The sequence below is a fragment of the Drosophila eugracilis genome, unplaced genomic scaffold (assembly GCF_018153835.1).
Source record: "Drosophila eugracilis isolate 14026-0451.02 unplaced genomic scaffold, ASM1815383v1 contig_2088, whole genome shotgun sequence".
Lineage (NCBI taxonomy): Eukaryota > Metazoa > Arthropoda > Insecta > Diptera > Drosophilidae > Drosophila > Drosophila eugracilis.
Genome location: NW_024572964.1, coordinates 6,179,736 through 6,202,818, shown reverse-complemented (window position 1 = coordinate 6,202,818; position 23,083 = coordinate 6,179,736). Strand labels below are relative to the sequence as shown.

The window sequence follows — 23,083 nt, the reverse complement described above, 5'->3', positions numbered from 1 at the left end:
GTCAATATTCTGACACAAATCCGACAAACAGACGACAAACACAAGTGGCCACCATTAAATTTTATGCGCAGGGATCAAACTAAGTTATTATATGAGAATACATAAATGTATATATATATATATTTTTTGGAGTATATAAATGGCTGGTGGGCTGAGCAAATATTTGAGAAAAACGCCGAGCGAGGACAATTTTTGCTTTCTCTGTGATTTTCTATCAATAAGCTGAAGGCATCCCGTCGGCTTTTGCATATGAGAAGGCTCAGTCTTTTCCCAGCTCGAAATATATAAATATAAATTCCTGCCATGCAAACAAATCCTTTTCGATAGATTGCTTTTGGCTCTCTGACTTTTTTTTTCGCCGCCGTAGCTTTTTATTATTGTGTGCCAACGCCAGGGATTTTTGTCTACTACGACAATTGGATTTTCGTGGAGTGAAGGATGAAGTCGGGTGGATATTTCAAGGCGAAACAAGTACGTGTCCCCATTGGAGGTGGTACTTGTCTGCTTATTGGCATTGGCACATCCAAAAAAAAAAAAAAATAAATAAAAAAATGATTCCGCTCGGGCCGTATCAATGACTTCTGAATACTCACTGTGGATTCCTGCTATTGTTCGGGACATTCTTGGCATCGAATATTGCAACTTTTCCTTTGAATATTTGCAGTGTCTTGTCTGCCAGAATTTGAATGCAGTCTGATATTTTAGCCAGGGTAGGGGAATAGTTAATATCCTGTGCAGATTGTTCATTCAGTCGGGAATCTCTTTTGTTGGGACTTCATTAATGCCAGAAATTTATGCGATCCTCTTTTGAGATACAGCCACATTCCGGTTGATGTAATGTTTGCCGCTTGCTGTGCCGGAAAATATATAACTACTCATCAAATTTTAGCATGCAAATATTTATATGAATATGCAGCTGGGCCTGGCAAATGCTTTATGGCTTATAAACATTTTGTTTGCCAATATTTTTTGTTGTTTATTTAACGTTGTTACGTTGTGCCTTGGCTTGTGCCGTAGTTGGTCTTGTTGTAATTTCGGTTTATTGTTTTCTATATATTTTTCTGCTTGAACGCACTAAAAGCCACTCCACTGCCAGTCAACCATTCAATCCACCTTCCTTTTCGGACGGGTTCCTCCCATATTTCCTCCTCGATGCCGGCATTTGTTTGCTTTATGTCTTTATTTTGTGCCCTGCCGGAGGAGCAAAGTATTATTATTTTTTGCCCTACTCTGCTAGCTGCCGTTCCTTGTTCCTTTTTTGTTTTTTTTTTCACTGAGTGATGGCTCTAGGTAATGCCAGGATACCAGAATGCAAGGCTGGAGGCATGGGGATTTCGGTGAGTGCTCTCTGAGCGGCTTTGCATATGGCCATGAGTGTGTGGACTATCTACTTGATATGTGCTCAGTGCTTTTGGGGAAAGTATTCGAGACTCGGAGATGTTTCAATTATTATTACCGTTTCTTTGTGCCTAAAAGCCAACGCACATCTTTAACTTCAGTTCTCAAGTGCTCGAGTTCTATATATAGCCAGAAAGTAAGCCATTAACTTTTCCCGTCAATCAATTGTCACTCCCAAAGGGAAAACCAGAAAAGGCTGGAAAAAAGGAAACATGAAAACAAAAGGCACGAGACCATGACAAGACATTTTACTTCCATGTGAATGAAATGAAATTAAGAGAAAAGGGGAAGTACGTATGCTTTCGACAGATGAAATTGTTGACTAAGGATTGCTCTAACAATTGGTTTTCTCGGGAAGTTAAGAATGTTCAAATACTATCAACATTATAATGTTTTTATCAGTTGGAAAATTACAAGAGATTTTTCATGGACTTATATCACAATCATATAATCTCAGACTTTACAGTTATCAAGATACTAAAAAAGCCCCTAGAAATCTCTTTACAAATGATAAGAAGTTAATATCTATCAAAAATTAAGTTAAAAGAGAATACTTTTTAATGGAGCTAAAATTAAATACTATCTTATCAATGGGATAGCATTAGAGACATCAAAATGAATTGCATAAAAAATACCATTTATCTTATCAATAAATTCCAGGAATGACTTTTCAAATAGAAATAATAATAAATACCTTTTTGTGCCTATTTTTTAGTTATGAAATCAATACAAGTTTATAGAAAGTTATATAAAATTTAATACTAAAGAGGAATACTTTTCAGCTGATCAAAGGAGCTTACTTACCCCGGAACAAGTATTGCCACTCCATCAGGAGTCAAGGCAGAGGCGAACCGGCCAAAAACTCTTTGTCTTCGGCTCTAAAACAAAAAACCAGCGAACTTTGCCGTCAAGTCATTGTGGTGGATGCTGAGTGAACTTGTTTTGGGCGTTGGTGGTTCAAGTGGAGCCACCAGAAGAGCCACACCAAGACCCAAGTGTTGTTTGGATTTCATTATACAATTATCTTGTTACCAGAAATAATGGTGTCGAGCCGGGCAACATGCCAAAAGCATTCAATGAGCCCGATGCGCCTTCCACTTACCCCACACAGCCCTCTTGGTGGGTGGTTGGACTGTCAGTCAGTCAGTCAGTCAGCTATCCCAAGCCAAACCAAACCCAGACCCAGCCCAATCTCTACCAGATCCACACACACACACCCACCATATGTGGGGAAGCCGGATGCTGAGCGCGTTAGGAAAAGCAGGAAGTCATTAGCCAAAAAAACTCTGGTGATGGCGGTTCCAACTGGGGTTGCTTAAGCGGGGAGGAAAGAGCCAGTAATGCGATAAATAAATGAAAATGTTTGAGTTAAATGAATTAAGTGTGCGATACTCTCCCAGTATGTGTATGCGAGTGTGTGTGTGTGTTTGCTTGTTGGTTTTAGTATGGGGCTTTTTTGTTAGAAACACTTTCTGTGTTGGCCTGTCATCGCAAGTGACTTGGGGTTGTTATAGTAATTGTTGGGCGCTTAATTAGCCGAACATCATTCAAAGTGTCACAGGCACACGGCAAAACTAAGGGGTTAAGAAAATGCCAGTCAAAGTTTGTCGTAAGTTAAATTATTTCTTAAACTAAACAATTAAGGTCATAGCAGTCATGTTCCGTGATGAGCAAGAAACTCTAAGAAAATCAACCTAATAATCAAAATGTTCTTTAATAATAACCACAAATATAATTAAGGTCAATTACCTTGTTGATTTGGTAAAGCAAAAATCTTGATTAAACTTAAAAGTGGTTAAAATTTATTTGGTCAGACTGACCTAAGGGGTTAAGTTAAAGTCCTGTTCTTAATTAACTTGTCTCTCAGATTGCTGGTCATGCTGAGTAAACCACATTATCATAAACATTATTATGGCTAAAACTATTTGGAAGTCAGGCTACATTTTGGCCATGTGGTGACCCCGAAATGCTGAGCTTGCGAATTGGTAAGCGTCTGCGATTCCTTTTTTCGATTTTTTCGGTTGGCTAATTCCGAGTCGACTTAATTAATTATGTAGCCGAATCATGGCCCCACCAAAAATCGTTAATTAAGTTGATTGCTTTGAATTGGCTGGCATTTATTAGCCAGGATTGCGTTGTTGACTCGCCAGTCGAAAAGTCCCATCGCCCCCACTCATCTGTTTGGCCATAATTGATGAGCTGACAGTTCGTTAATTGATTTTACTCTGTGATTAGAGCCACATACGATCCGAGAATTGATTTTATTAGCTGCCAAATGAAACGGAGCTAAATATTTAATTGCTGCGAACTGGGTCAGAGGCTAAGGGCCTTGGCCCAAAGGTGCCAGGACATAAATAAGTAAATTAAAGTCAATGCAAATTCCGGCTACTGGATTTTCCTCTGTCTATGTCTGTGTCCGCAGGCTGGCAAAATATTTTGGCAAATAAAGTGAATCAAACAAAAACCACTTGACCAAGTGACTGTCATTGGGAAACCAACGAAATGCCCCCAAAAACGAAGTTCACTTCAATCAGCTGGGAAATGAAGTTTGTGGCCAAGAAAGAGGCGAACTTTTGGTAGTTCAATCAGAGCATTGCATTGCAACTGGGCAAAGTGGATTTTAAATAAAAAACTTTGCCCATAAACACTAGCCGTCCGTTTTCCGGGTTGACATTTTAACTAACTTTGCCTACACACTCACATTCCCCCCCATACACACAGCCATACCCATAGTGACAACTGTAGTAACTTGAATGTTTTTTTTCAGTTATTTTTTGGAGGGGTTATGTATGATATTTTGTCATATCTAAACCACAGAATACGAGTGCAGGAAACTTTTTGTGCTGTCATAAATTTCCGCAATGCAAACATTTATCAGCACGACTGGACCCCTTAACCCGCTGGTGGGCGTTGGGTGTTCACCATTCCCGCATCCATTTTCAAGCTCAGCTGCTGCTATTTTCCCTGACTGACTTTGTTATGTCTCTGGATTTGGTTTTTGGTTCCTGTTTCTGTCTGCGTCTCTGCTTTTTGTCGTTTGGCTCGTGTTGAGTAAATGCTTTTTATGCGGAACCACAAGACCATCTGGTCCGGACTGCTTTTCAGGCACCACCTGGCATCCTTCTACGTATGAGGTCCTTCTACACTGTAAGAAAAGTGCCTGCCTAGAGCCTCAGAGCAATAATAAGTGTTGCATATAAAGAAACAACTTTCGTCATTTATTTAAATGCCTCGTAATAATTCAAATGTTGACATATTGTCTGGGCTTTTTTTTTTAACTTTCACTTTTGCGAAACTTTTCCTCATTTGTTTTTTTGTTTTTGTTTATTTTCCAGCTGCCTTCGAAGTTTTCAGCTTTTATTGTGTCGCTTGGCAGTTTAATGAATTTTAATGAGCAGGTAACAGCTTGGCCAAGACTCTGTTCAGCTGTCATTCTTAATTATCATTTTTATGACCTATTTGTAATAATTTAATATTTTACTTCATAGTTCTCGTTCATAGTTCAGCTCTGGGTCAATAAATATTAAAAATTCCCCTTGAAATCATAAATCAATAAAGTTTTTTTAAACGATTTTTATATTTTTGCGTTGTTAAAGTTCCTGACTGTTCCCTTAGTAGGAGATGCCAGTGTTGGTCTTGATCCAATCCAAGTAGCTGGTCAAACGGGTGAAGGCAGCGGGATAGCCCTTCTCGCAACCGGCAGCGGCACCGAAGGAGGTCAGACCGATCTGGACCTTCTTGGCCTCGAGCACCAAAGGACCGCCGGAGTCACCGTTGCAGGTGGACTGACCGTTGGGGGTCTGGACACAGATCTGGCCACTGGTCACAATCGAGGTTCCGTAGGTGCTAGCGCACACGGCATTGGTGATGACAGTCAAGTCGACGTACTGCAGGTTGGTGGCCACAGAGGAGGAAGAGTCGCTAGTACGACCCCATCCGGAGGCGACAGCGGTCTCACCAACATAGGTCGAGTAGGAGCTGGCAATAGCTGGGAGGGCGATGGCAGAGATCCTGCTGCTAGAGCTGACGGCAGGGATCTTGATCAGGGAGATGTCGTTGCGCAGGTTGGAGCTGTTCCAGTCGGCGTGGATGATGATGTCGGAGCTGGAGACGGTGTGGGTAATCTCGGCGGAGGTACGCACGGTAGCACCCAGGTAGACGGTCACGGACTGAACTCTGTGATTGAGGCGAAATGGTTAGAAGTGGATTTATCACTTTCATGAAAGGATACTTACCCATCGGTACAGTGAGCAGCGGTCAAAACCCATTGGCTTCCGATCAGAGAGCCACCGCACCAGGCGCTGGAAAGAGCACTCAGCCTAAGGGAAAGTCCAACCTGGTAGGGGAACTGTCCGACAGCAGCGGTTTTTCCTCCGGTGATGCGACCCTCGATGTCGCCAACCACAGGCATCTCACGGCTACGGTGCTGCAGCTCCGCTTCCGGGAAAGCGGAGGCGGCCACGGCCAGGGCAAGGATGATCAGGAACTTCATCTTGGGTATTGTTGCTTGTTCAGTTAAAGGAACTCAACTGTTTGGACAAGACCCAGCAGGGGTCTTATATAGTGCCAAAATGTGTTGCATTTCACAAATATAGCTGTCCTGATTAGATAGGACCACTAAAGTTAGTTCGAACTGCCTTATCTGCAGAGATTTTGGCCGGAAGATATGGATGAATGTACTTCAGACACACGGCCGCCAAAATTACTTTCCCAATCCAAGGGTATTAATCTCGATACGGATCTAATCGGTACACTGGGCCTCAGGTGGATTTCTAGATCTTACCTAGGCGATACCAGAAGCCGAGCATGAGGTTGCTAATTAATTTGATTAGTTTTTTATATATATAAAAGATAAATATATATGTTTATAAAATTGGCAAAGGTGCGGCATGCTCTCTGGCGCGTGACGCGTGCTGATGGCGTATCTAACACCTATAGTATCTTATAGGTAGTAGTTGGGTACTATCTTATCGTCTGTCTATAGGGAAAGAAACTGTAAGCTCATAGTTAAGATGGTTTGACGGTTTGTTTACCTTCGTTAAAGGTCAAGGAGTAGGACGTTTGTTGGTCAAGACCGGCTGACAGTTTAATTTTAGCCGAGGTTTATTATGCTCCCTAAATTATTTCGCTGTCAAATATTTGCGCATTGAGAGTCTCATTTCGATTTACGATTATAAACAAACAAAGTCCAGTTGTTTTCGCAACCGCAGCCGTTCTTTATCATCATCGTATGCCGCGTGATTTGATGACGCGTTGGACTGACCACATCGCTGCGGTTAATGGCCAATTCAGATGGCCAATTAAAGGCGATTAGCTGGAAAAGTGGGAAGGGGAGTTGTAACCAATACAACACCATCGAAAACGGACACTCAACCTAAAGAAGATTTCAATTTCATTGGCGAATTTATCAGCAATTTCCATGGTAAGGTTTCTTTTCTCTTTGTGCTTTTATTGAGCTCCCCAAATTGACTTGGTCTGTCGTAATGCTGAAATGTTTACTGTTATTTATCGGCAACAATTTCCATTCAAGGGAAAACAACCACCCATAAAATGGACCATTTTCACCTTCCCTTCTCGACAGGAACGAACCTGTCTCGGTTTCATTGCTTTAATTGGTTTTATTGTCTGGCCCGACTATATTGTTTAGCAATTAATGGGCTGCAATTAGGCGTTAATTGCATTTAGTTGGTCATTGCCGTTTGCTGTCGGATCCATGGCAAATATGCGGTTATCCTGGCGTAGACAGTGGGTCCCCCCGCCTCGCATCCCTCGGCACTGCCAAACGAGGTGACCCCAATCAGGTAGCTGACATTGCGCCAATGGTACACCAACGGTCCACCGGAGTCGCCATTGCAGGCACCTCGTCTATTACTGCCATCGGTGCTCAGGTGACGTCGTTGGCTAACCAATCCTGGCAGGAAATAGCAGATGCATCGTTCCTGATCAATTATCTCCACATCCAAATACTGAAGAAGACGAGTCTCACTGTTGGTAGAATCTCCTAGACTACCCCAACCCGAAAGGGTCACCACTTGCCCTTCCAAAAACTTTTGATGCATAAATTCTCCTGCCAGCTCGATTGGTTGAACTCGATCTGAGGCTACGATTTTTCTTGGCAGTCGGATCAAAGCCAAGTCATTGTATCCCCCAAAGCCCAAGTAACCTGGATGGACTAAGAAATCTCTGTGTGTAACCATAAACGCTTCAGCAGAGTCACCTTCATCGGCGAATCTTGTGGCTCCTAAGTAAATCCTTCCACCAATGGCATCACTTAGACAATGGGCAGCTGTCAAAACAAATTGACTGGTGATTAGGGAACCACCGCACTTTATCAGATCCCCTCCACTCTGTTGAATTACAAGACCCACTTGATAGGGAAACGTGCCAGGTGTTGCCAGTTCCCCGCCAGCTATTCGAGTGTTTACAGGGAAGGTCTGATTCTCCTCCGCCTCGAATTTCTCGCATCGAAGACGCCAGTTTTCATAGCCCAGCTGCCAACGTCTCTCCATGATTTCTTCATCATCAGTTGAAGATTCTTCTGGGGAATCTTTAAAAGTATCAATCCAACTTGGACTTGATAAAACTATCAATGGGAGTAATAGATAACAAAGCGCTGCGATTGCTGGACGTTGCATCATCTTATGAACAAAAGATATAGAAAATAATATGGAGAATACCCAGTTATTAAACTCCTTATCTTACCCTTAACTCTATTATATATATTTATAAACATGACCTATGAGGGGGTACACTTTTCATTATCAAAAGTTTATTATGTTGAATGAAATCTATGAATGAAATCGTGTTGTTCAGTTTACCAGCGATATATAATCAGATATCTGACGTTGCTTGTAATGAGTAAGTTTAATTTTCAGGTCTGAGTGGACTCTTCATGTGAAGTACTGGGCTTGTTGTTGTTTTAGCTGATGTTTTTATAGCCAACATTTGCGTCAACGTCTTGGTTTCGGCACGTGGCCGCTTCGTCTGTTAATTGAATTTGCTTGGGCCAATGGCAATGATGCCTTGAGAGGGACGAGAAGAGCAGCAGATGTTTGGCATTCAATTCCTCAAGCTCCCGTGTAATTGCCGCACGTTTTGGCGATTATGTTGCTTAGGCTAGGCCTTCGACTCCCCTTTGGCATACTGCAGTTCCCTTAATTGCTTTCCAGCCATTCATTTTCCCGGCCTTTCAATTGCATGATAGCCCACCTTAGCCCTCAACACTGGCCATAATGTCTGGGTCGGGGTCTCTGAATTTATTGACTACCGTTTTATCAGCGCCTAGTTTATTATTTGTTTAATTTACTGCACGGCTTCACTTGCATTTCGACATATGAAAAGGCCATTGATAATGTTCCGCTAGTTTAATAGCTTTAAGGTATTACAAACCAAGGCCCAATATCCGTCATTTAGTTTAATAATGATCGTAAATTACGTATTTAGGTGAGATAAGTAATAAAGGTATTTGTTTAATATATAAGAAGTCAAATATTTGCGAAACTAGTACTTAAAGAAAGCGTCATCGATTTTTTATAGCCTAATGGAAAATATGAATAACAATTTAGTTTGTTATCTTTTGGTGTGGGAAGCAGTTTTTGATTGGTTAATTATTTATAAAAAAAGTAATAATCATAAATATTGTTGTTCTTTAAATGTGCTTTTTTTATTTTTTTAAATGGAAAATTTCTCTAGTACGAAATTCCAGAGTTGATCTTGATCCAGTCCAAGTAGTAAGTTACCCTGGTGAAGGCAGCTGGGTAGCCAGCCTGGCAACCACTGGCGGATCCAAAGGAGGTGATACCAATGAGTTTTTCATTCAGAGCAAGTGGGCCACCAGAATCACCCTGGCAGGTGGAGGTTCCCTGGGGAGTGGCAACGCAAATATTCCTGCCTGTAACAAGTAGACTTCCGAAAGTCTGTTGGCACACTGCGTTGGTGATAACAGTCAGGTCGGTGTACTGGAGGTGACTAGCGACTGCGGTAGCGGTATCGGAGGTCAGACCCCATCCGGAAGCAACGGCGGTCTCTCCAGCATAGGTAGAGTAGCTGCTGGCGACGGCGGGCAGGGCAATCTTGTTAACGGCAGACGAGAAGGTTACAGATGGAGTCTTGATCAGGGAGATATCGTTGCGAATAAGCGTAGATGAGTAGCTTTCGTGCTGGATAAAGTCCTTGCTGCTGACGGTTTCGGTGAACTTAGGGCTGGTACGGATGGTAGCTCCAAAGTAGATGGTCACGGCGGAGGCACTGCATTGGAAATATATACATTAGCCAGGATCCTATTGAGGATTTAAGGGCCACTTACCCATCGGTACAGTGAGCAGCAGTCACCACCCAGGTGTTGCCGATGACCGAGCCACCGCACCACCAGCTGCCAGCAGAGCTAGAGAAACTGAGTCCAACCTGATAGGGGAACTGTTCAGCCACGGCGTCCTTGCCGTTGGTGATACGACCACTAATCGATGGGGTTCTGTCACGGGGATGGACAGGAGCGCTCTTGGGCAGGAGCCCAGCGGAGGCCGAGGCGAGGGCCAGAACCAAAACTACGAAAACTTTCATGCTGATAGGTGCTCAAGCAATGAGTGATTTTCCTCTTCGAATGGTGCCTCTTTTATACCCAACCTATGGAGTCTTATCTACATAGATGGCGGCTAGTCTACTTAAACTTTCTGATTATATTTTGCAAATCAGTTTTCTCTAATATATTTCTAGACTGATAAGATACTTATGTTACTTATGTGTTTATCAAAAATTAATATAATTATATTTTATATGAATGAAATGCTTTTAGCTTAAACTTGCTAAAATACACAGAATGGAAGTGCGTGCCACTATTTCTTTATCTTTGCCTACTTTTTACATCCTTATCTTTATACTAACGCCTAATCTAAAAGCAAACTATTGGTAAGGCTAATTTATTATATTATTATTGGTAAAATGAGAACTTGGTTGCTTCTATTACATATTTTAGACACATCATTTTCCTCTAATCCTTACTAAGCTCCTTGGTTTTTTCTAAGATTTACAATTCTTGTGTCTCTTTGTTAATAAGAAGAGGGTATATAATGACCATTATTACAAGGTAATGTTTACTCATTAAAGTGCAATCGATCAGGATGAAGGTCTTTGTAGTCTTGGTCTTGGTAATAGCCTCAGTTTCCGCTGAGATCCTGTCTCAGGAGACTGCAGTACATCCTCGTGACAGCAATGGTACATCCTCGTCCATAGAGGGTCGCATCACCAATGGAAATATGGCAACTGCCAACCAGTTTCCCTACCAGGTGGGACTCAGTTTTAAGGGCTCTGGTGCCAGTTGGTGGTGCGGAGGTTCAATCATTTCTAATACATGGATTCTAACTGCTGCTCATTGTACCAGAGGGTAAGTTAATATTTCAGAAATACTCTTTTTATATGAACTAAATATTTTATGTTAATAGTGCTTCTAAGGTGACCATTTACTATGGCTCCACCGTTCGTACCAGTGCCAAACTCAAACAGAAAGTATCCAGCTCTAAGTTTGTGCAGCATGCCAGCTACAGTGCCGCCACTTTGAGCAACGACATCTCCCTGATCCAGACCAAATCCGTAACATTTTCCTCTTCCATAAATAAGATCGCTTTGCCCGCCATTGCCAGCAGTTACTCCTCTTATGCGGGGCAGACTGCCATTGTATCCGGATGGGGAAAAACTTCAGATACAGCCAGTTCCGTTACCTCCAATCTGCAATATGCAGAGCTCAATGTCATCACCAATGCTGTGTGCCAGCAGACGTTTGGTTCCTCGGTGGTCACAAGTGGAGTGATCTGCGTGGCTTCTACCAACAAGAAATCGACCTGCCAAGGCGATTCTGGAGGTCCCTTAGCTCTGAATGGAAAGCTAATTGGTGTAACATCCTTTGTGTCCGCATATGGATGTGAAAGAAACTCTCCAGCTGGCTTCACTCGCGTCACCAGTTACCTGGATTGGATTAAGACCAAGTCCGGAGTTTTCTATTAGACGATATGGATCGTTTAAAGTAAATTAATACCAGAAAACCAAAACCATTTTGGAATGTGCTTGTTTTATTTTTGAAAAGGTTTCAGAACAGGTCAACTGGTTCTCTAAGCAGAAACTCCAGAGTTGTCCTTGATCCAGTCCAAGTAGCTGGTCACGCGGGTAAAGGCAGCTGGCTCGCCAACCTCACAGCCATCGGGCGATCCAAAGGAGGTGATACCAATGAGGGTACCGTCCAGAGCAAGTGGGCCACCAGAATCACCCTGGCAGGTTGATGTTCCCTTGGGAGTGGCAACACAAATGACCCTGCTGGTGACAATCAGGCTACTGAAGGCCTTTTGGCACACAGAGTTCTCAATAACAGTCAGATCAGTGTACTGTAGATCCTTGGCTACAGCGGAGGCGGTGTCAGAGGTGAGGCCCCATCCGGAGGCAACGGCGGTCTGTCCAACATAGGTGGAGTATCTGCTGGCTATGGCGGGCAGGGCGATCTTGTTAACAGAAGCCGAGAAGGCCACGGAGGGGGTCTTGATCAGAGAGATATCGTTGCGCACAGTCAGGGACAAATAGTTGGCATGCTGGATCCAGTTGGAGCTGGACACAGTATGGGTGAACTGGGGGCTAGTACGGACAGTCGCTCCGTAGTAGATGGTTACGGAGGAGGCACTGAAAAATGAAGATGTTATTATCCAGGACTTTGCAGGAGATGGTCAAGTTAACTTACCCGCTGGTGCAGTGGGCAGCGGTTAGCACCCAGGAGTTGTCGATGATAGAACCACCGCACCACCAGCTGCCTTGCGATCCGATGAAGCTAAGTCCCACCTGGTAGGGGAACTGATCAGCCACCGCATTCTTTCCATTGGTAATGCGACCATTAATCGAAGGAGTAGTGATCCTATCACGAGGATGCACTGGAGGTATCTGGGGCAGGAGCCCAGCGGAAGCGGAGGCAATGGCCAGAACCAAGACTACAAAGACCTTCATATTGATGGTTGATCGTACAATGAATGATTTTCCTTACCAACCAAGGCTGTTATATACCTGTTCTAAAGGGTCTTATCAACAAGATTGTAGGGCAAATCCCAGTATTTCTAAAAAATTCCCCGATTCTTGTACGGGAAAATCCACATCACCTTACTGTGACTAGATAGTCCATAAACAATAGGCGTGTATGTTAAATTTAAAACATTACATTAGGATAATCAATTTATTATTTTACAAATTATTCCATATTCTCTTACATTTAATTTATTTTGTTTGATTATTCTCTTACTAAAGTTTTGTTAAATTAATTTCACAACTTACAAAATATAAGAGTGGGACTTTCCACACCCATCAGCTAATATTGATAAGAACGAATATTTATCTCTGGTCAAGTGATAAGTATCACTCAATGACTTTTTAGTTTTGTCTAATAGACATTGTCTACGTTGCAGCTTGAGCTACGTTGCATCTCCTTGACGTTGTTGCAGTACATATGACCGTTTGCAACAGTCGAAAATTGAATTAGTACGTATCCATATCCAATTTTAGCACCATAACAGCTCGACTGCCTTGGACAACGATATATCCTGTTTCAGGCTTTCATTAATAGGGTTAATTGGCCAGCCATTGCTAGTAGCAGTTGCAACTTTCGCCAATAAGAAAAAACCCTTGGATAATAACACTTCTGCAACCAAGAACTTTCAAGGTATTGCCATTCAGTTTGCAGCAGTCTGCATTTCCCAAGTTAATTTTATATCTACCAGCATTCTGTTCGTCCTTAGGTTTGTAAAGTAAAGTGATTTCTTCAGGAACTTTTACAAAAGGATCCAGCTAGTTTCATCTGTTTGACAAATTTTTAAGGAATAGGGTGGCATCTGTATTTAAAGTAATGTTTAGAAACATGGGTGTGCCCAGATGCGTGGTCAAAAATAATACCAGCGCGGGGAAATGAGTAGTTTTAGTCGAAGGAATTGCAAACAAAGCACCGCGCGAATCAATAAATATAAAATATATAATAGGTTATTGTAATAAAATAACAAAAGAGTGACTTATTAAACTAGTAAAACCAATCACACAATATTTAAACAAAATGAATATCGATTTCAAAGGAATTATATTTTTATTATGTTCCAAAGTTTGCAATGGCAGTTGGCTAGTAAAATATATATTGGTCAAATAAGTAAACTTACTGTAAATAAGGAAATGAAGAAATTGTATTATTTTTGAAATGCTCTTTATTTAATAAACAGAATTATACATTTTTTCAATCAACTTTTTTTAGAAGGAAACACCGGAGTTGGTCTTGATCCAGTCCAAGTAGCTGGTGACACGAGTGAATCCAGCCGGAGCTCCGACCTCGCAACCATCGATGGATCCGAAAGAGGTAACACCGATCAGAACATTGTTCAAAGCCAATGGACCGCCGGAATCACCACTGCAGATAGAGGTGCGGTTGACACCGTCCACGCAAATGACTCGGCTAGTGACCACCGCGCTGCCGTAAGCGGCCTGGCACACGGAATTGGTGATAACAGTAAGATCAGCGTACTGCAGATCCTTTGCAACAGAAGAAGAGGTATCAGAGGTAAGGCCCCATCCGGAGGCGACCGCGACTTGTCCGGCATAAGTGGAGTAGCTGCTGGCGATAGCCGGAATTGCAATCTTGTTGATGGATGAAGTAAAGGTCACGGATGGGGTCTTGATCAGGGATATGTCGTTGCGAAGAGTAGCCGACACATAGCTGGCATGCTGGATCCAGTTGGAGCTGGACACGGTTTGGGTTAGCTTCGGGCTTGTACGGACAGTAGCTCCATAGTAGATCGTCACGGAGGAGGCCCTAAATAGGATATATTTCCATTAACCCAAGATCTTTTGAGAAAAGTTAAGGCATCTTACCCGCTGGTGCAGTGGGCCGCAGTCAGCACCCAGGAATTATCGATGATGGAACCACCGCACCACCAGCTGCCTCCCGATCCTCTGAAGCTGAGTCCCACCTGGTAGGGGAACTGATCCTCCACCGCGTTCTTGCCATTGGTAATACGACCAGTAATAGAAGGGGTCGAGATCCTGTTACGGGGAGGCACAGGCACAACTTGAGGCACGAGTCCAGCGGACACGGAGGCAAAAGCCAGAGCCAAGACTACGAGAACCTTCATGCTGATCAATAAGCTTTCACTGAATACTTTTCTCCATGAAATCGGGGTATTTTATACCCGTCTTAAGGGTCTTATCTTCATTAGTTGGGAAAAGCCTTTAACAGATTAGTGAAATTGTAAATTTTGTCATAGACCAAATATTGAGGTAAGGGAAAATCCCTATCAGCCAAATCGCTCCGTTGATCAAATACCAGTTAAACTTTGTCTTTGAGAACATGAATAGATATATTACAAGTTCATATAAATTTTATAATTCCATTTCCCTATAAAATTAAATTAATTTCTATAAAAAATTTGCAATTGTAAATGGGTCACGAATGCTAAAAAATTAAACCATGACGAGATTTAGTCTTATGTATAATAAATTTGATAAGTCTTATTTTTCAATAATATGTTATATAAATGATGAAAATACTTGCTGGAAGTGCACTAAAATATTTACCAAATCATATTTATACCAAGTTAATGGAAGGAACTTTGCAGAACCCGAATGGATTATGACCACAATTTAAAATGGTAGCAATCGTTTTGGGATTCGCCTTTGTCTTGATGATGATAAGGGTTTTATATAAAAAGCTGAATTAACGAAGCTAAGGCATTCATTAAACGTACAACGATCAACATGAAGGTCTTCGTAGTTTTGGTTCTGGCCATTGCATCCGCCTCAGCTGGTCTCCTACCCCAGGCTGTGCCAGTGCACCCTCGAGACTCGACCGCAAAGCCATCCATCAATGGTCGTATTACCAATGGAAAGAATGCGGTGGCTGATCAGTTCCCCTACCAGGTGGGACTTAGCTTTCTGGGTTTGAAGGGCAGCTGGTGGTGTGGTGGCTCCATCATCGACAACTCCTGGGTGCTAACGGCTGCCCACTGCACCAGCGGGTAAGTTTTACTTCTTATAATTTAAACTATTCGATTTAGAATTTTCTGTTTTCAGGGCTTCCTATGTAACCATCTACTACGGAGCGACTGTCCGTACTAGCCCCCAATACACCCAAACCGTGTCCAGCTCCAACTGGATCCAGCATGAGAACTACGTGTCACTGACTGTTCGCAACGACATCTCCCTGATTAAGACCCCTTCCGTAACCTTCTCGGCTTCCGTTAACAAGATCGCCCTGCCCGCCATAGCCAGCAGATACTCCACCTATGTTGGACAGACCGCCGTTGCCTCCGGATGGGGCCTCACCTCTGACACCGCCTCCGCTGTAGCCAAGGATCTGCAGTACACTGATCTGACTGTTATTGAGAACTCTGTGTGCCAAAAGACCTTTGGAAGCTTGGTGGTCACCAGCAGGGTGATTTGTGTTGCCACTCCCAAGGGAACATCAACCTGCCAGGGTGATTCTGGTGGCCCACTTGCTCTGGACAGTACCCTCATTGGTATCACCTCCTTTGGATCGCCCGATGGCTGTGAGGTTGGCGCGCCCGCTGCCTTCACTAGGGTGACCAGCTACTTGGACTGGATCAAGACTAACTCTGGCATCTCTGCTTAGGAAGGGTCTTACAAAATGTTCTTGTCCTTGAAAAATAAACTGCATACTTAAAATGATTTGGTGCTTTAACTGTTGTTAGATTAAAGTTTTTAGCCAAATGTTTTTTCTAATCAAGTGACTAACCTACAAAAAGTTAAAGAACGCTGTTACTTATATGTATACATATAAAGACATTTCTATCAATTGTTTATCGGTCATAAAAATCCTAAATTTACTTCGGTTATTTTCCTGAAATAGTTTTAGATTAGGAATCCGGAACTTGTTGACTTGTATTGTAGAAACCTACCAGTCAGTATCTATAAAAATCTGGTTTTGTTATCAAAATTTGAGTTAACACGAAAATTTTATTAAGAGGGTAAAACCCGAACTTACTGCAATCTTATCATTCTTAAATACAAAACGATTTCTTTTGGGAATTTCCTTTTGGATTTGGATTTATGATTTTATGTAATAATTATAACGCGTTAAGTGCAATTATACACCTTGAGCTATAAGTAATTTAATGTCAAATGATAAACCTCCTCCTCCGTTTGAATCCATTTATGATTGATAAAGCTATAGAAATTTATTATGTAGGTAACACTTTTGTTTTAAATTGTTTTACAAACTTCTAACTGCTGAAGCAGTTAGCCTGAACTGATATTTTTGTTGGCTTCTCGATTTGCTGCAGGAAATGCCAGCCAAGTACTTTAGTATTGTTTGAGTTGGATTCCAAATGGCGGCCGCACCATCGAACTTTTGTTTGCTTTTTGTTCAATTTTTATTAGATACCATTTGTTTGCGTGCCATGGCTGTTTTGCTACTCGAGCCGAACCTTCGAGGTTCGAGCTCTGTTTTTATGTTTATGCGGAAATCTGCAGAAATTGTGTCAATATCAATAAAATTAGATTAGTATCGACGAGGACGATGAGAACGACGACAACGACAAACAAGCAACCGAAGTGTGGCAGGCAACAAATAAAGTCCCATCCTCTTGCCTCCGCTTCCGTTCCTAAGCCAATTTCATGTGTTGTGGCCTGCTTCCGTTTTCAGGCTCACTTCCGGTGGCTGGATGTGGGTGGATTGTGTGTGGGTGTGTGTATGTGACAACAGTTTAAATGCCTTGAAATTGTTGCAATTTTGATTCATCCCAATTGGGTAAAGTTTTCGATGGGGCCAAAAGCATAGGGCCCCACTTAATCTCAGTTAATTTTCTTAATGGAAAAGTTTTTCTCAGTTTCTTTCATTCATTTTCTCCCTCTTGACTAGGCTCAAAAATTGCTTTTCACTTAATTCGCCTTCGGGCGGAAAGGGGATTGCTGAATTTTTATGCAGCAACCCAATTTTCATAATGCGCAAATTAGAAAAGTTTTTCGCTTGAAGTTGGCCCAGAGAATTTCTCCCATTGAATTTCCAGTCGTCTTAAAGCTATGCTTGTCCCCTATTGATTTCGCATTCAAAACATTTACGTGGCATTATCGCAGGGCTTTTCATTTTCCCCGCTACCCCCCCTCCCCAACAATAAACAACATGAACAATTGTGTCTCCATTTCTCATCTGGTGGCGTAATCTTTTATATAAACAGAGCCGCGGCGCTCCAACACTTTCCACTCGATGTCCAACTAAGAAAAACATTTGCACAAGGAGGACAGGGAACACCACGGCGAGGAGCGGGCATAAAGCCCGGAAAACTCAGACGGAAAGGGAAGGAGGTCTTCACTCCACGCCGACTGAATCACGTGACGAATGATTGAGTGCACTTCTGTGTGCGCTTTTTCACTTAAAATGTGCGATTTCAATCACTAAAAGCAAAGGTACACATCGGAAAATCGAATCAGCCATGGCTGATGGAGTTTCTGGAGTGGTTACCGCACTGGTTACTCGCTGCCTTTTTTTGGTTTCTTGTCTTGCCAGTCGAAGGACCATTAACCGCAAGGTGGGCAAAAACAAAAGACATTCGCAGTGCATTCAAAAGCGGAAGCGGAAGTTGGCAATAAAAACGCTGAAACAAGTTATGTGCAAAATGTCCGGGACACGTGATGGACTTTTCATACCAAAAGAAAAAAAGGAAGCAAAAACTAGGGAAGGGAAGTAGGGAATTCCTGGTGAGTTGGGGACTTGTGCTAAACATTCCGCACATCAAAAACGACGCGCCACTTAACAAATCCCAAGTTGTCGTTGCGTGCCACGTGACTGGCATACAAAGCGGCCAAAAGGACTCTGGGAGGACCCGAAAACAATAGCTCTGCTTTGGTCCGACGGAATGTTTTGGCCCTTTTGGTTACTTTATGGCCAGCCCGGCAAAACGCTTTCACGCACGCCCGACCCTGCCGCTGTTACTGCCACGCCCCTCTTGTCCAGCTGGCGACCTGCCGCGCTTAATTTCCGCTTGTAATGGACGCACGATAAATCCTGGCAAGCGTTTCCGAATCTCCAGGACTTTTCCTTACGCGGCACGCAATCGAAATATATATATTTTTTGGATTTTTCCTTCCTGGCCTGCTTGTTGCACTTGCCAAGAAGCTTTCTATTAAATTTGTGGTCTTTAAGTTTGGGAATTCCACATTTTCAATCAATATTGAGCCTGTTGAAAGTTATTAAACTTTAAATTTCCTCATGAATTTACTTTGACTTTCATGTCTTAGCTTGCAACTTTCTCCGGTCTCTCTCTCCCATTCCGACCTTTGTAACCCACCAATCTCATCCCATTTTCCGGCCATCATTTCCGAATCGAAAATCCTTTTAACTTGCAACCGCAATGTGCCAATTGCCAGGGCCATTTTTATTGTCGCCCATCGTTAGTCAAAGGCTAAAGTCGGTAACAACTATTGCCTGTCTCTGTCTGGTTGGTAGGTGCCCGCCCATTCTGCCGTTGAATTTTCACCTGAGTTAGCCCACCTGTGCGTGTCGCCTAAGCCGGCGATAAGGCGAGCACATTTGGAAGGACAAACGAACCCCTTCGATCCGGGAATATCCCGCTTTTAGCTACGTGCCTTTCTTTGTGGCTGCGATAAATTGCTATTGGTTTGCAGTTGGGCCAAAAGGTAAAGCTGCTAATTTATTAGCCAAAGCGACAAACAAAGCATAAATAAGCATGGGGTTGGGGGTTGAAATATCTGTAGTCTGTAGTTACCATCCGTCTGACCTTAAACATTCGATTCGCTTTTGGCCATTTCGACTTTAATGTGTGTGAAAGTGGCATATAAATTTCAATGGGGCGTAAGAATCTGCTAAGCTTTTGGCTTTGCAGCCATCTGACACGCCCACTCTTGGCACTGGGCGTATCATATGTGTGTGTGTGTGTGTGCTTGGCTGTGCCTGTGTGAGCCAAACAATGGGAAAGCGACAACGACAACGCATATTCAATAATGTCGCTTTCAACTTTTATGCTTGCAAAATGCAAAAATCTGCAGTCAGGGGAATGGCAAAGGGGGGCTCAAAGGGGGCACAGATAGTAAGTTGGCTAAACACATTCATGCATTTTACAATGTTGCCAAAGCCCGTCGGACTAAAGTTCTTGGCTGTGAACAATAGAAAAACGAATTAAACAAAAAAGCCAGGCCAGCGGCAGAATTCACATAAGTAGATGTTTCTTTGGGCACTTAAAGAAATTTATTGGGAATATGAAAATATTAGTAAATAAGCTGATTATTATATTAATGATTAAAAAATTTTAATAATAAAGAGTTTATATTTTAACTTTCAGCTGATAGATTGCTGATTCCTATAACGAAAAATATTAAAATAAATTCCCTAAAATTCCGTTTAATTCTTTTTAAGAAATGGTAACATATTTAAAGCTAAACTTTTTCCCAGTGCACCACACCGTTTGTGAATGTATGTGTGTGTGCTACAACAATAAGCATAAAGGCAGCAGCTGCAACAATGGCGAACAGCAAAAATGAATGCGAGTGCGAATCCAAGAGAAAGCTTGCCAGGCACACACCAAAGCCTTCTACTGTTGCTTTTACTGGCTTTTGTTTGGCCCGCCACCTCCGACCTGCCAAGCCTCCATTTTCTTTCCACCCCCCCTTTGGCACCCCCTCTCCTTTGTTGCTGCTGCATTAGCAACCATAGTGCACTAATGCTGCATACTGAGCATGTGTATATGACTCTAGATGGGTTGGCTTTGCTTGGCTTTCAACTTGCAAATAAATGCCGGGCATGCTAAACAGGAATTGATCGGACTTCGATATCTGATGTGCATAAATATGAGCCAAATGGGGAATCATTGGCAATCTTTGGAGCTTTGGAGTTATTTCATAACTTAAAATTATGCCTAGATATAGACCTTTATCTATAAAGGGTTAAGAACGAAAGGTTAACTGAGGATATCAAGTTCTTTAAGACTTGAAAGGGCTAGAACCATTTTGAAACAGGGTAGCGCTCGTTTCTATTATTATTTCCATGGCATCCACTTGATGTCCTTTGTTTTATTTCTCGCATTTTGCACTTTTTCGTGCCTTTTCCTCAGCAGCACTTATAGTTGATCGAACTGTGCCGGCAAAGTGTGTGATTTGGAAAAGTTTCAAGTGGCAAGGCAGCCGTCACAGCTCTGGCAACTGCACCACTTGAAATATATATATACGTTGAATCCTGGTCAATAGCATGCAATTTGGGTTAGGCAAACAGGCAAACATGAGGGGAATGGGTTCGGGTGTGGCCAAACATTATGGCATAATCAGCAGGGAACTCATCCACAGGCAGCATTACTACGATGGCCACGTTCGCGTCTGCTGCATTCAATTGGCCAACGGCACTGGACGAACTCTGTCTGCCAATTGGCCAAAAATGCCACAAAAACATATTTGGCAAACGCAGCAGCAACGTCGCCAGCAGGACAAACTGCTCCTGGGTCAATGTTGATGTTGATTTTGGACATGGAGACCCAGCTGCAGCAGCAGCAGTGGCAGCAGTGGGAGTAGCCACCAGAGCTTGGGCCATAAAATCAGGCAGTCAATGAGCCAAATAGCCGAAATGGCTGTTATTGTTATTGCCGCAGCCCGGCAAATTAATGAGGTGTCCTGTTCGGCCATCAACTCCATGCATAATCGAACTAGGACTCTCGGCTGCAGTTTTGTAATTGAGCCTGTCAGTCCTGTGTGGGAGTGTACGGATTTTCCCCAGGCGCTGCTATTTCCTCATATAGCTCACCAACTTTAATTAGGCAAAGCTTTAAAATATACAACTACTTTAGTTAGTTTGCTTTAATTAAAGCTTATGGCCTTAGCTAATTTGCTTAATGTTTACTTTAGTAGGAGTAAGTACTATTAAATTATTTCTTAAATCTTTGGCTCTGTTTTGAGAGGCTACGGAAAATAAACTTAGCATAAAACTGCAGGCAGGCACTTTAATCCCGACTTCCCATTATGTTTAGCACTCTTGTAGTCCTTTTTCATTCCCGACAGTCCCCAGACAATATTTGCATGAAAACTGTTACTGACACTTAAACATATTCTTGCCAAAAAAAAAAAAGAAAGGAAAAGAGGGGGGAAAACTTTTCTGTCGCTGCTACTTCTTTTTATTGTTTTCTGTAATTTTTCGTTGGCTGGCATTGTTGGAGTTTTAATGACGAGCAGGACTGGCAATTGTCGCCTTAATGTCAGCCAAGGCGACAACGTCGACACAGGATGTACAAAACTCTTAGCCCTCTTTATCCACGACATTTCTTTTTTTTTTTTAAGTTTACATTTTCATGCGCATCTCTTTGGGTCCGACGGCCAAAGTTACTTAAAATGCAAGCCTAACAAGTTTTTGGACAGGATTGGGAGAATGGTTTTTATTTCCTTGCCTGCTGCAGGCACTGAAATCCATTTCAGTGGTAATCCCCCAAAAAGTTCCTTTACCTCGGAGTCATAAAGCACTTATAGCTCATACGCCATGTGTTACGCTTTTCAGCGAATAAGAAAAGAAGTATAACTTTCACGACATTTGCCAAACACTCTCACTCTCGGCGGTGTCACAAACATTTTTAATTAGCCTAATGAAAAAGTTCAGACGAAAAGAAAATCCCCTTTTATACTTATATTTTTATTATTATATATCTTGCTGTGGGTTCGGTGGTTCCCTAACAAAAGACAACCCGCTGACAAATGAAGAAAACGCAGCTCAAATAAGCAAAGCAATAATTTTTGCCATTGTGCAGCTGCGAAGTTGCAAAGGGAAAAGGCGGTTTCCCCACAGCTGTAGAACAAAGAAATGCGACTAATGAAAAGCGTTGTAAAAAAATAAAACGAAGAGAGCAAAAATCCAGGGTAAATATAGAAACGTCTCTGTGCTGCAATTGTGTCCTGAAAGGACTTTTTCCTGGGCCCTGCCCGCCCGCCTTATTTGCCATTGAGAATGTTCAATTAAAAAACTTTTTACATGCAAAGGCGACAGGCGAATGCTTAAGCCACTTACAAATTATAAGCTTCCCTTCAAAGTTATATATATGTATATATAATTGATTTTGGACGTCTTCTGTTTGTTGTTCCACTCGACCACTTTGGCTTATTAAATATTTAAGAGGCAAATTGTCAAAAACATCCAACTGAATGACAGGCCATCCCCGCAGATTTCTTTTCTCGATTCTCCTGCCAGTTTGCTTGTCCCACAATAATTGACAAATAAAGTGAAAAAGCAGGCAAAACTTCCCCAAGTCTTTGCCTCATGAATACTTTAGGTCGTATTTTTTGGGGGGGGGTGGAGAGGGAGGCATGGTGATAACTTCTTTGGCAATTTTCGAATTTTTTAAATGACAGCCATTCTCCATTTTTTTTATATATATTTGGCCTTTACTTTTATTTCATTTGCGCACGCCTTCGTGTGTAGCGATGCTGATAATTGCAACAAAGGAAAAGTTTCCACTAGAAAAGTAGACAACACTTTGACAACGAACACGAGAAAATTGGGTTGGGGAAATCGCCGTTGGCCAGAAAGTTTTCCATTGAAAAGATTTGCCACAACTGAGGCAAGAAGGAAAAAAGAATGTGTTCGGGATAGCTGCAATTAAAAAAGGGATTACGATCCTGGCCAGACTTTCGATTTGCTTTTTACCCGCCTGCTGGCTTCTTTCTTCCTTCCTTCCGGCCTTGA

General features: G+C 42.3%; 6 protein-coding genes across 6 annotated transcripts; 2 read left to right on the top strand and 4 right to left on the bottom strand.

Moving 5' to 3' along the window:
* Positions 1-4,938: 4,938 nt before the first annotated feature.
* Positions 4,939-5,931, bottom strand: LOC108107881 (serine protease 1). The gene is made up of 2 exons (XM_017215667.2): positions 5,634-5,931; positions 4,939-5,574 (listed from the first exon to the last, which is right to left on the bottom strand). The coding sequence occupies exons 1-2, from the start codon at positions 5,888-5,890 to the stop codon at positions 5,010-5,012; spliced, it is 822 nt and encodes a 273-aa protein (XP_017071156.1). The 5' UTR covers positions 5,891-5,931; the 3' UTR covers positions 4,939-5,009.
* A 1,148-nt stretch (positions 5,932-7,079) lies between these two features.
* LOC108107528 (brachyurin) lies at positions 7,080-8,036 on the bottom strand. The gene has a single exon (XM_017215068.1). The coding sequence runs from the start codon at positions 8,034-8,036 to the stop codon at positions 7,080-7,082; it is 957 nt and encodes a 318-aa protein (XP_017070557.1).
* Positions 8,037-9,086: 1,050 nt separating this feature from the next.
* Positions 9,087-9,957, bottom strand: LOC108107527 (serine protease 1-like). Its single transcript, XM_017215067.2, has 2 exons — positions 9,704-9,957; positions 9,087-9,645 (listed from the first exon to the last, which is right to left on the bottom strand). The coding sequence occupies exons 1-2, from the start codon at positions 9,955-9,957 to the stop codon at positions 9,087-9,089; spliced, it is 813 nt and encodes a 270-aa protein (XP_017070556.2).
* A 262-nt stretch (positions 9,958-10,219) lies between these two features.
* LOC108107883 (serine protease 3-like) lies at positions 10,220-11,394 on the top strand. Its single transcript, XM_017215669.2, has 2 exons — positions 10,220-10,777; positions 10,836-11,394. Exons 1-2 carry the CDS (start codon positions 10,515-10,517, stop codon positions 11,392-11,394), a joined length of 822 nt encoding a protein of 273 aa, XP_017071158.1. The 5' UTR covers positions 10,220-10,514.
* A 47-nt stretch (positions 11,395-11,441) lies between these two features.
* Positions 11,442-14,531, bottom strand: LOC108107882 (transmembrane protease serine 9-like). Its single transcript, XM_017215668.2, has 4 exons — positions 14,272-14,531; positions 13,668-14,212; positions 12,116-12,407; positions 11,442-12,057 (listed from the first exon to the last, which is right to left on the bottom strand). The coding sequence occupies exons 1-4, from the start codon at positions 14,529-14,531 to the stop codon at positions 11,499-11,501; spliced, it is 1,656 nt and encodes a 551-aa protein (XP_017071157.2). The 3' UTR covers positions 11,442-11,498.
* A 622-nt stretch (positions 14,532-15,153) lies between these two features.
* LOC108107526 (serine protease 1-like) lies at positions 15,154-16,027 on the top strand. Its single transcript, XM_017215066.1, has 2 exons — positions 15,154-15,413; positions 15,469-16,027. The coding sequence occupies exons 1-2, from the start codon at positions 15,154-15,156 to the stop codon at positions 16,025-16,027; spliced, it is 819 nt and encodes a 272-aa protein (XP_017070555.1).
* The last annotated feature ends 7,056 nt before the right edge of the window (positions 16,028-23,083 follow it).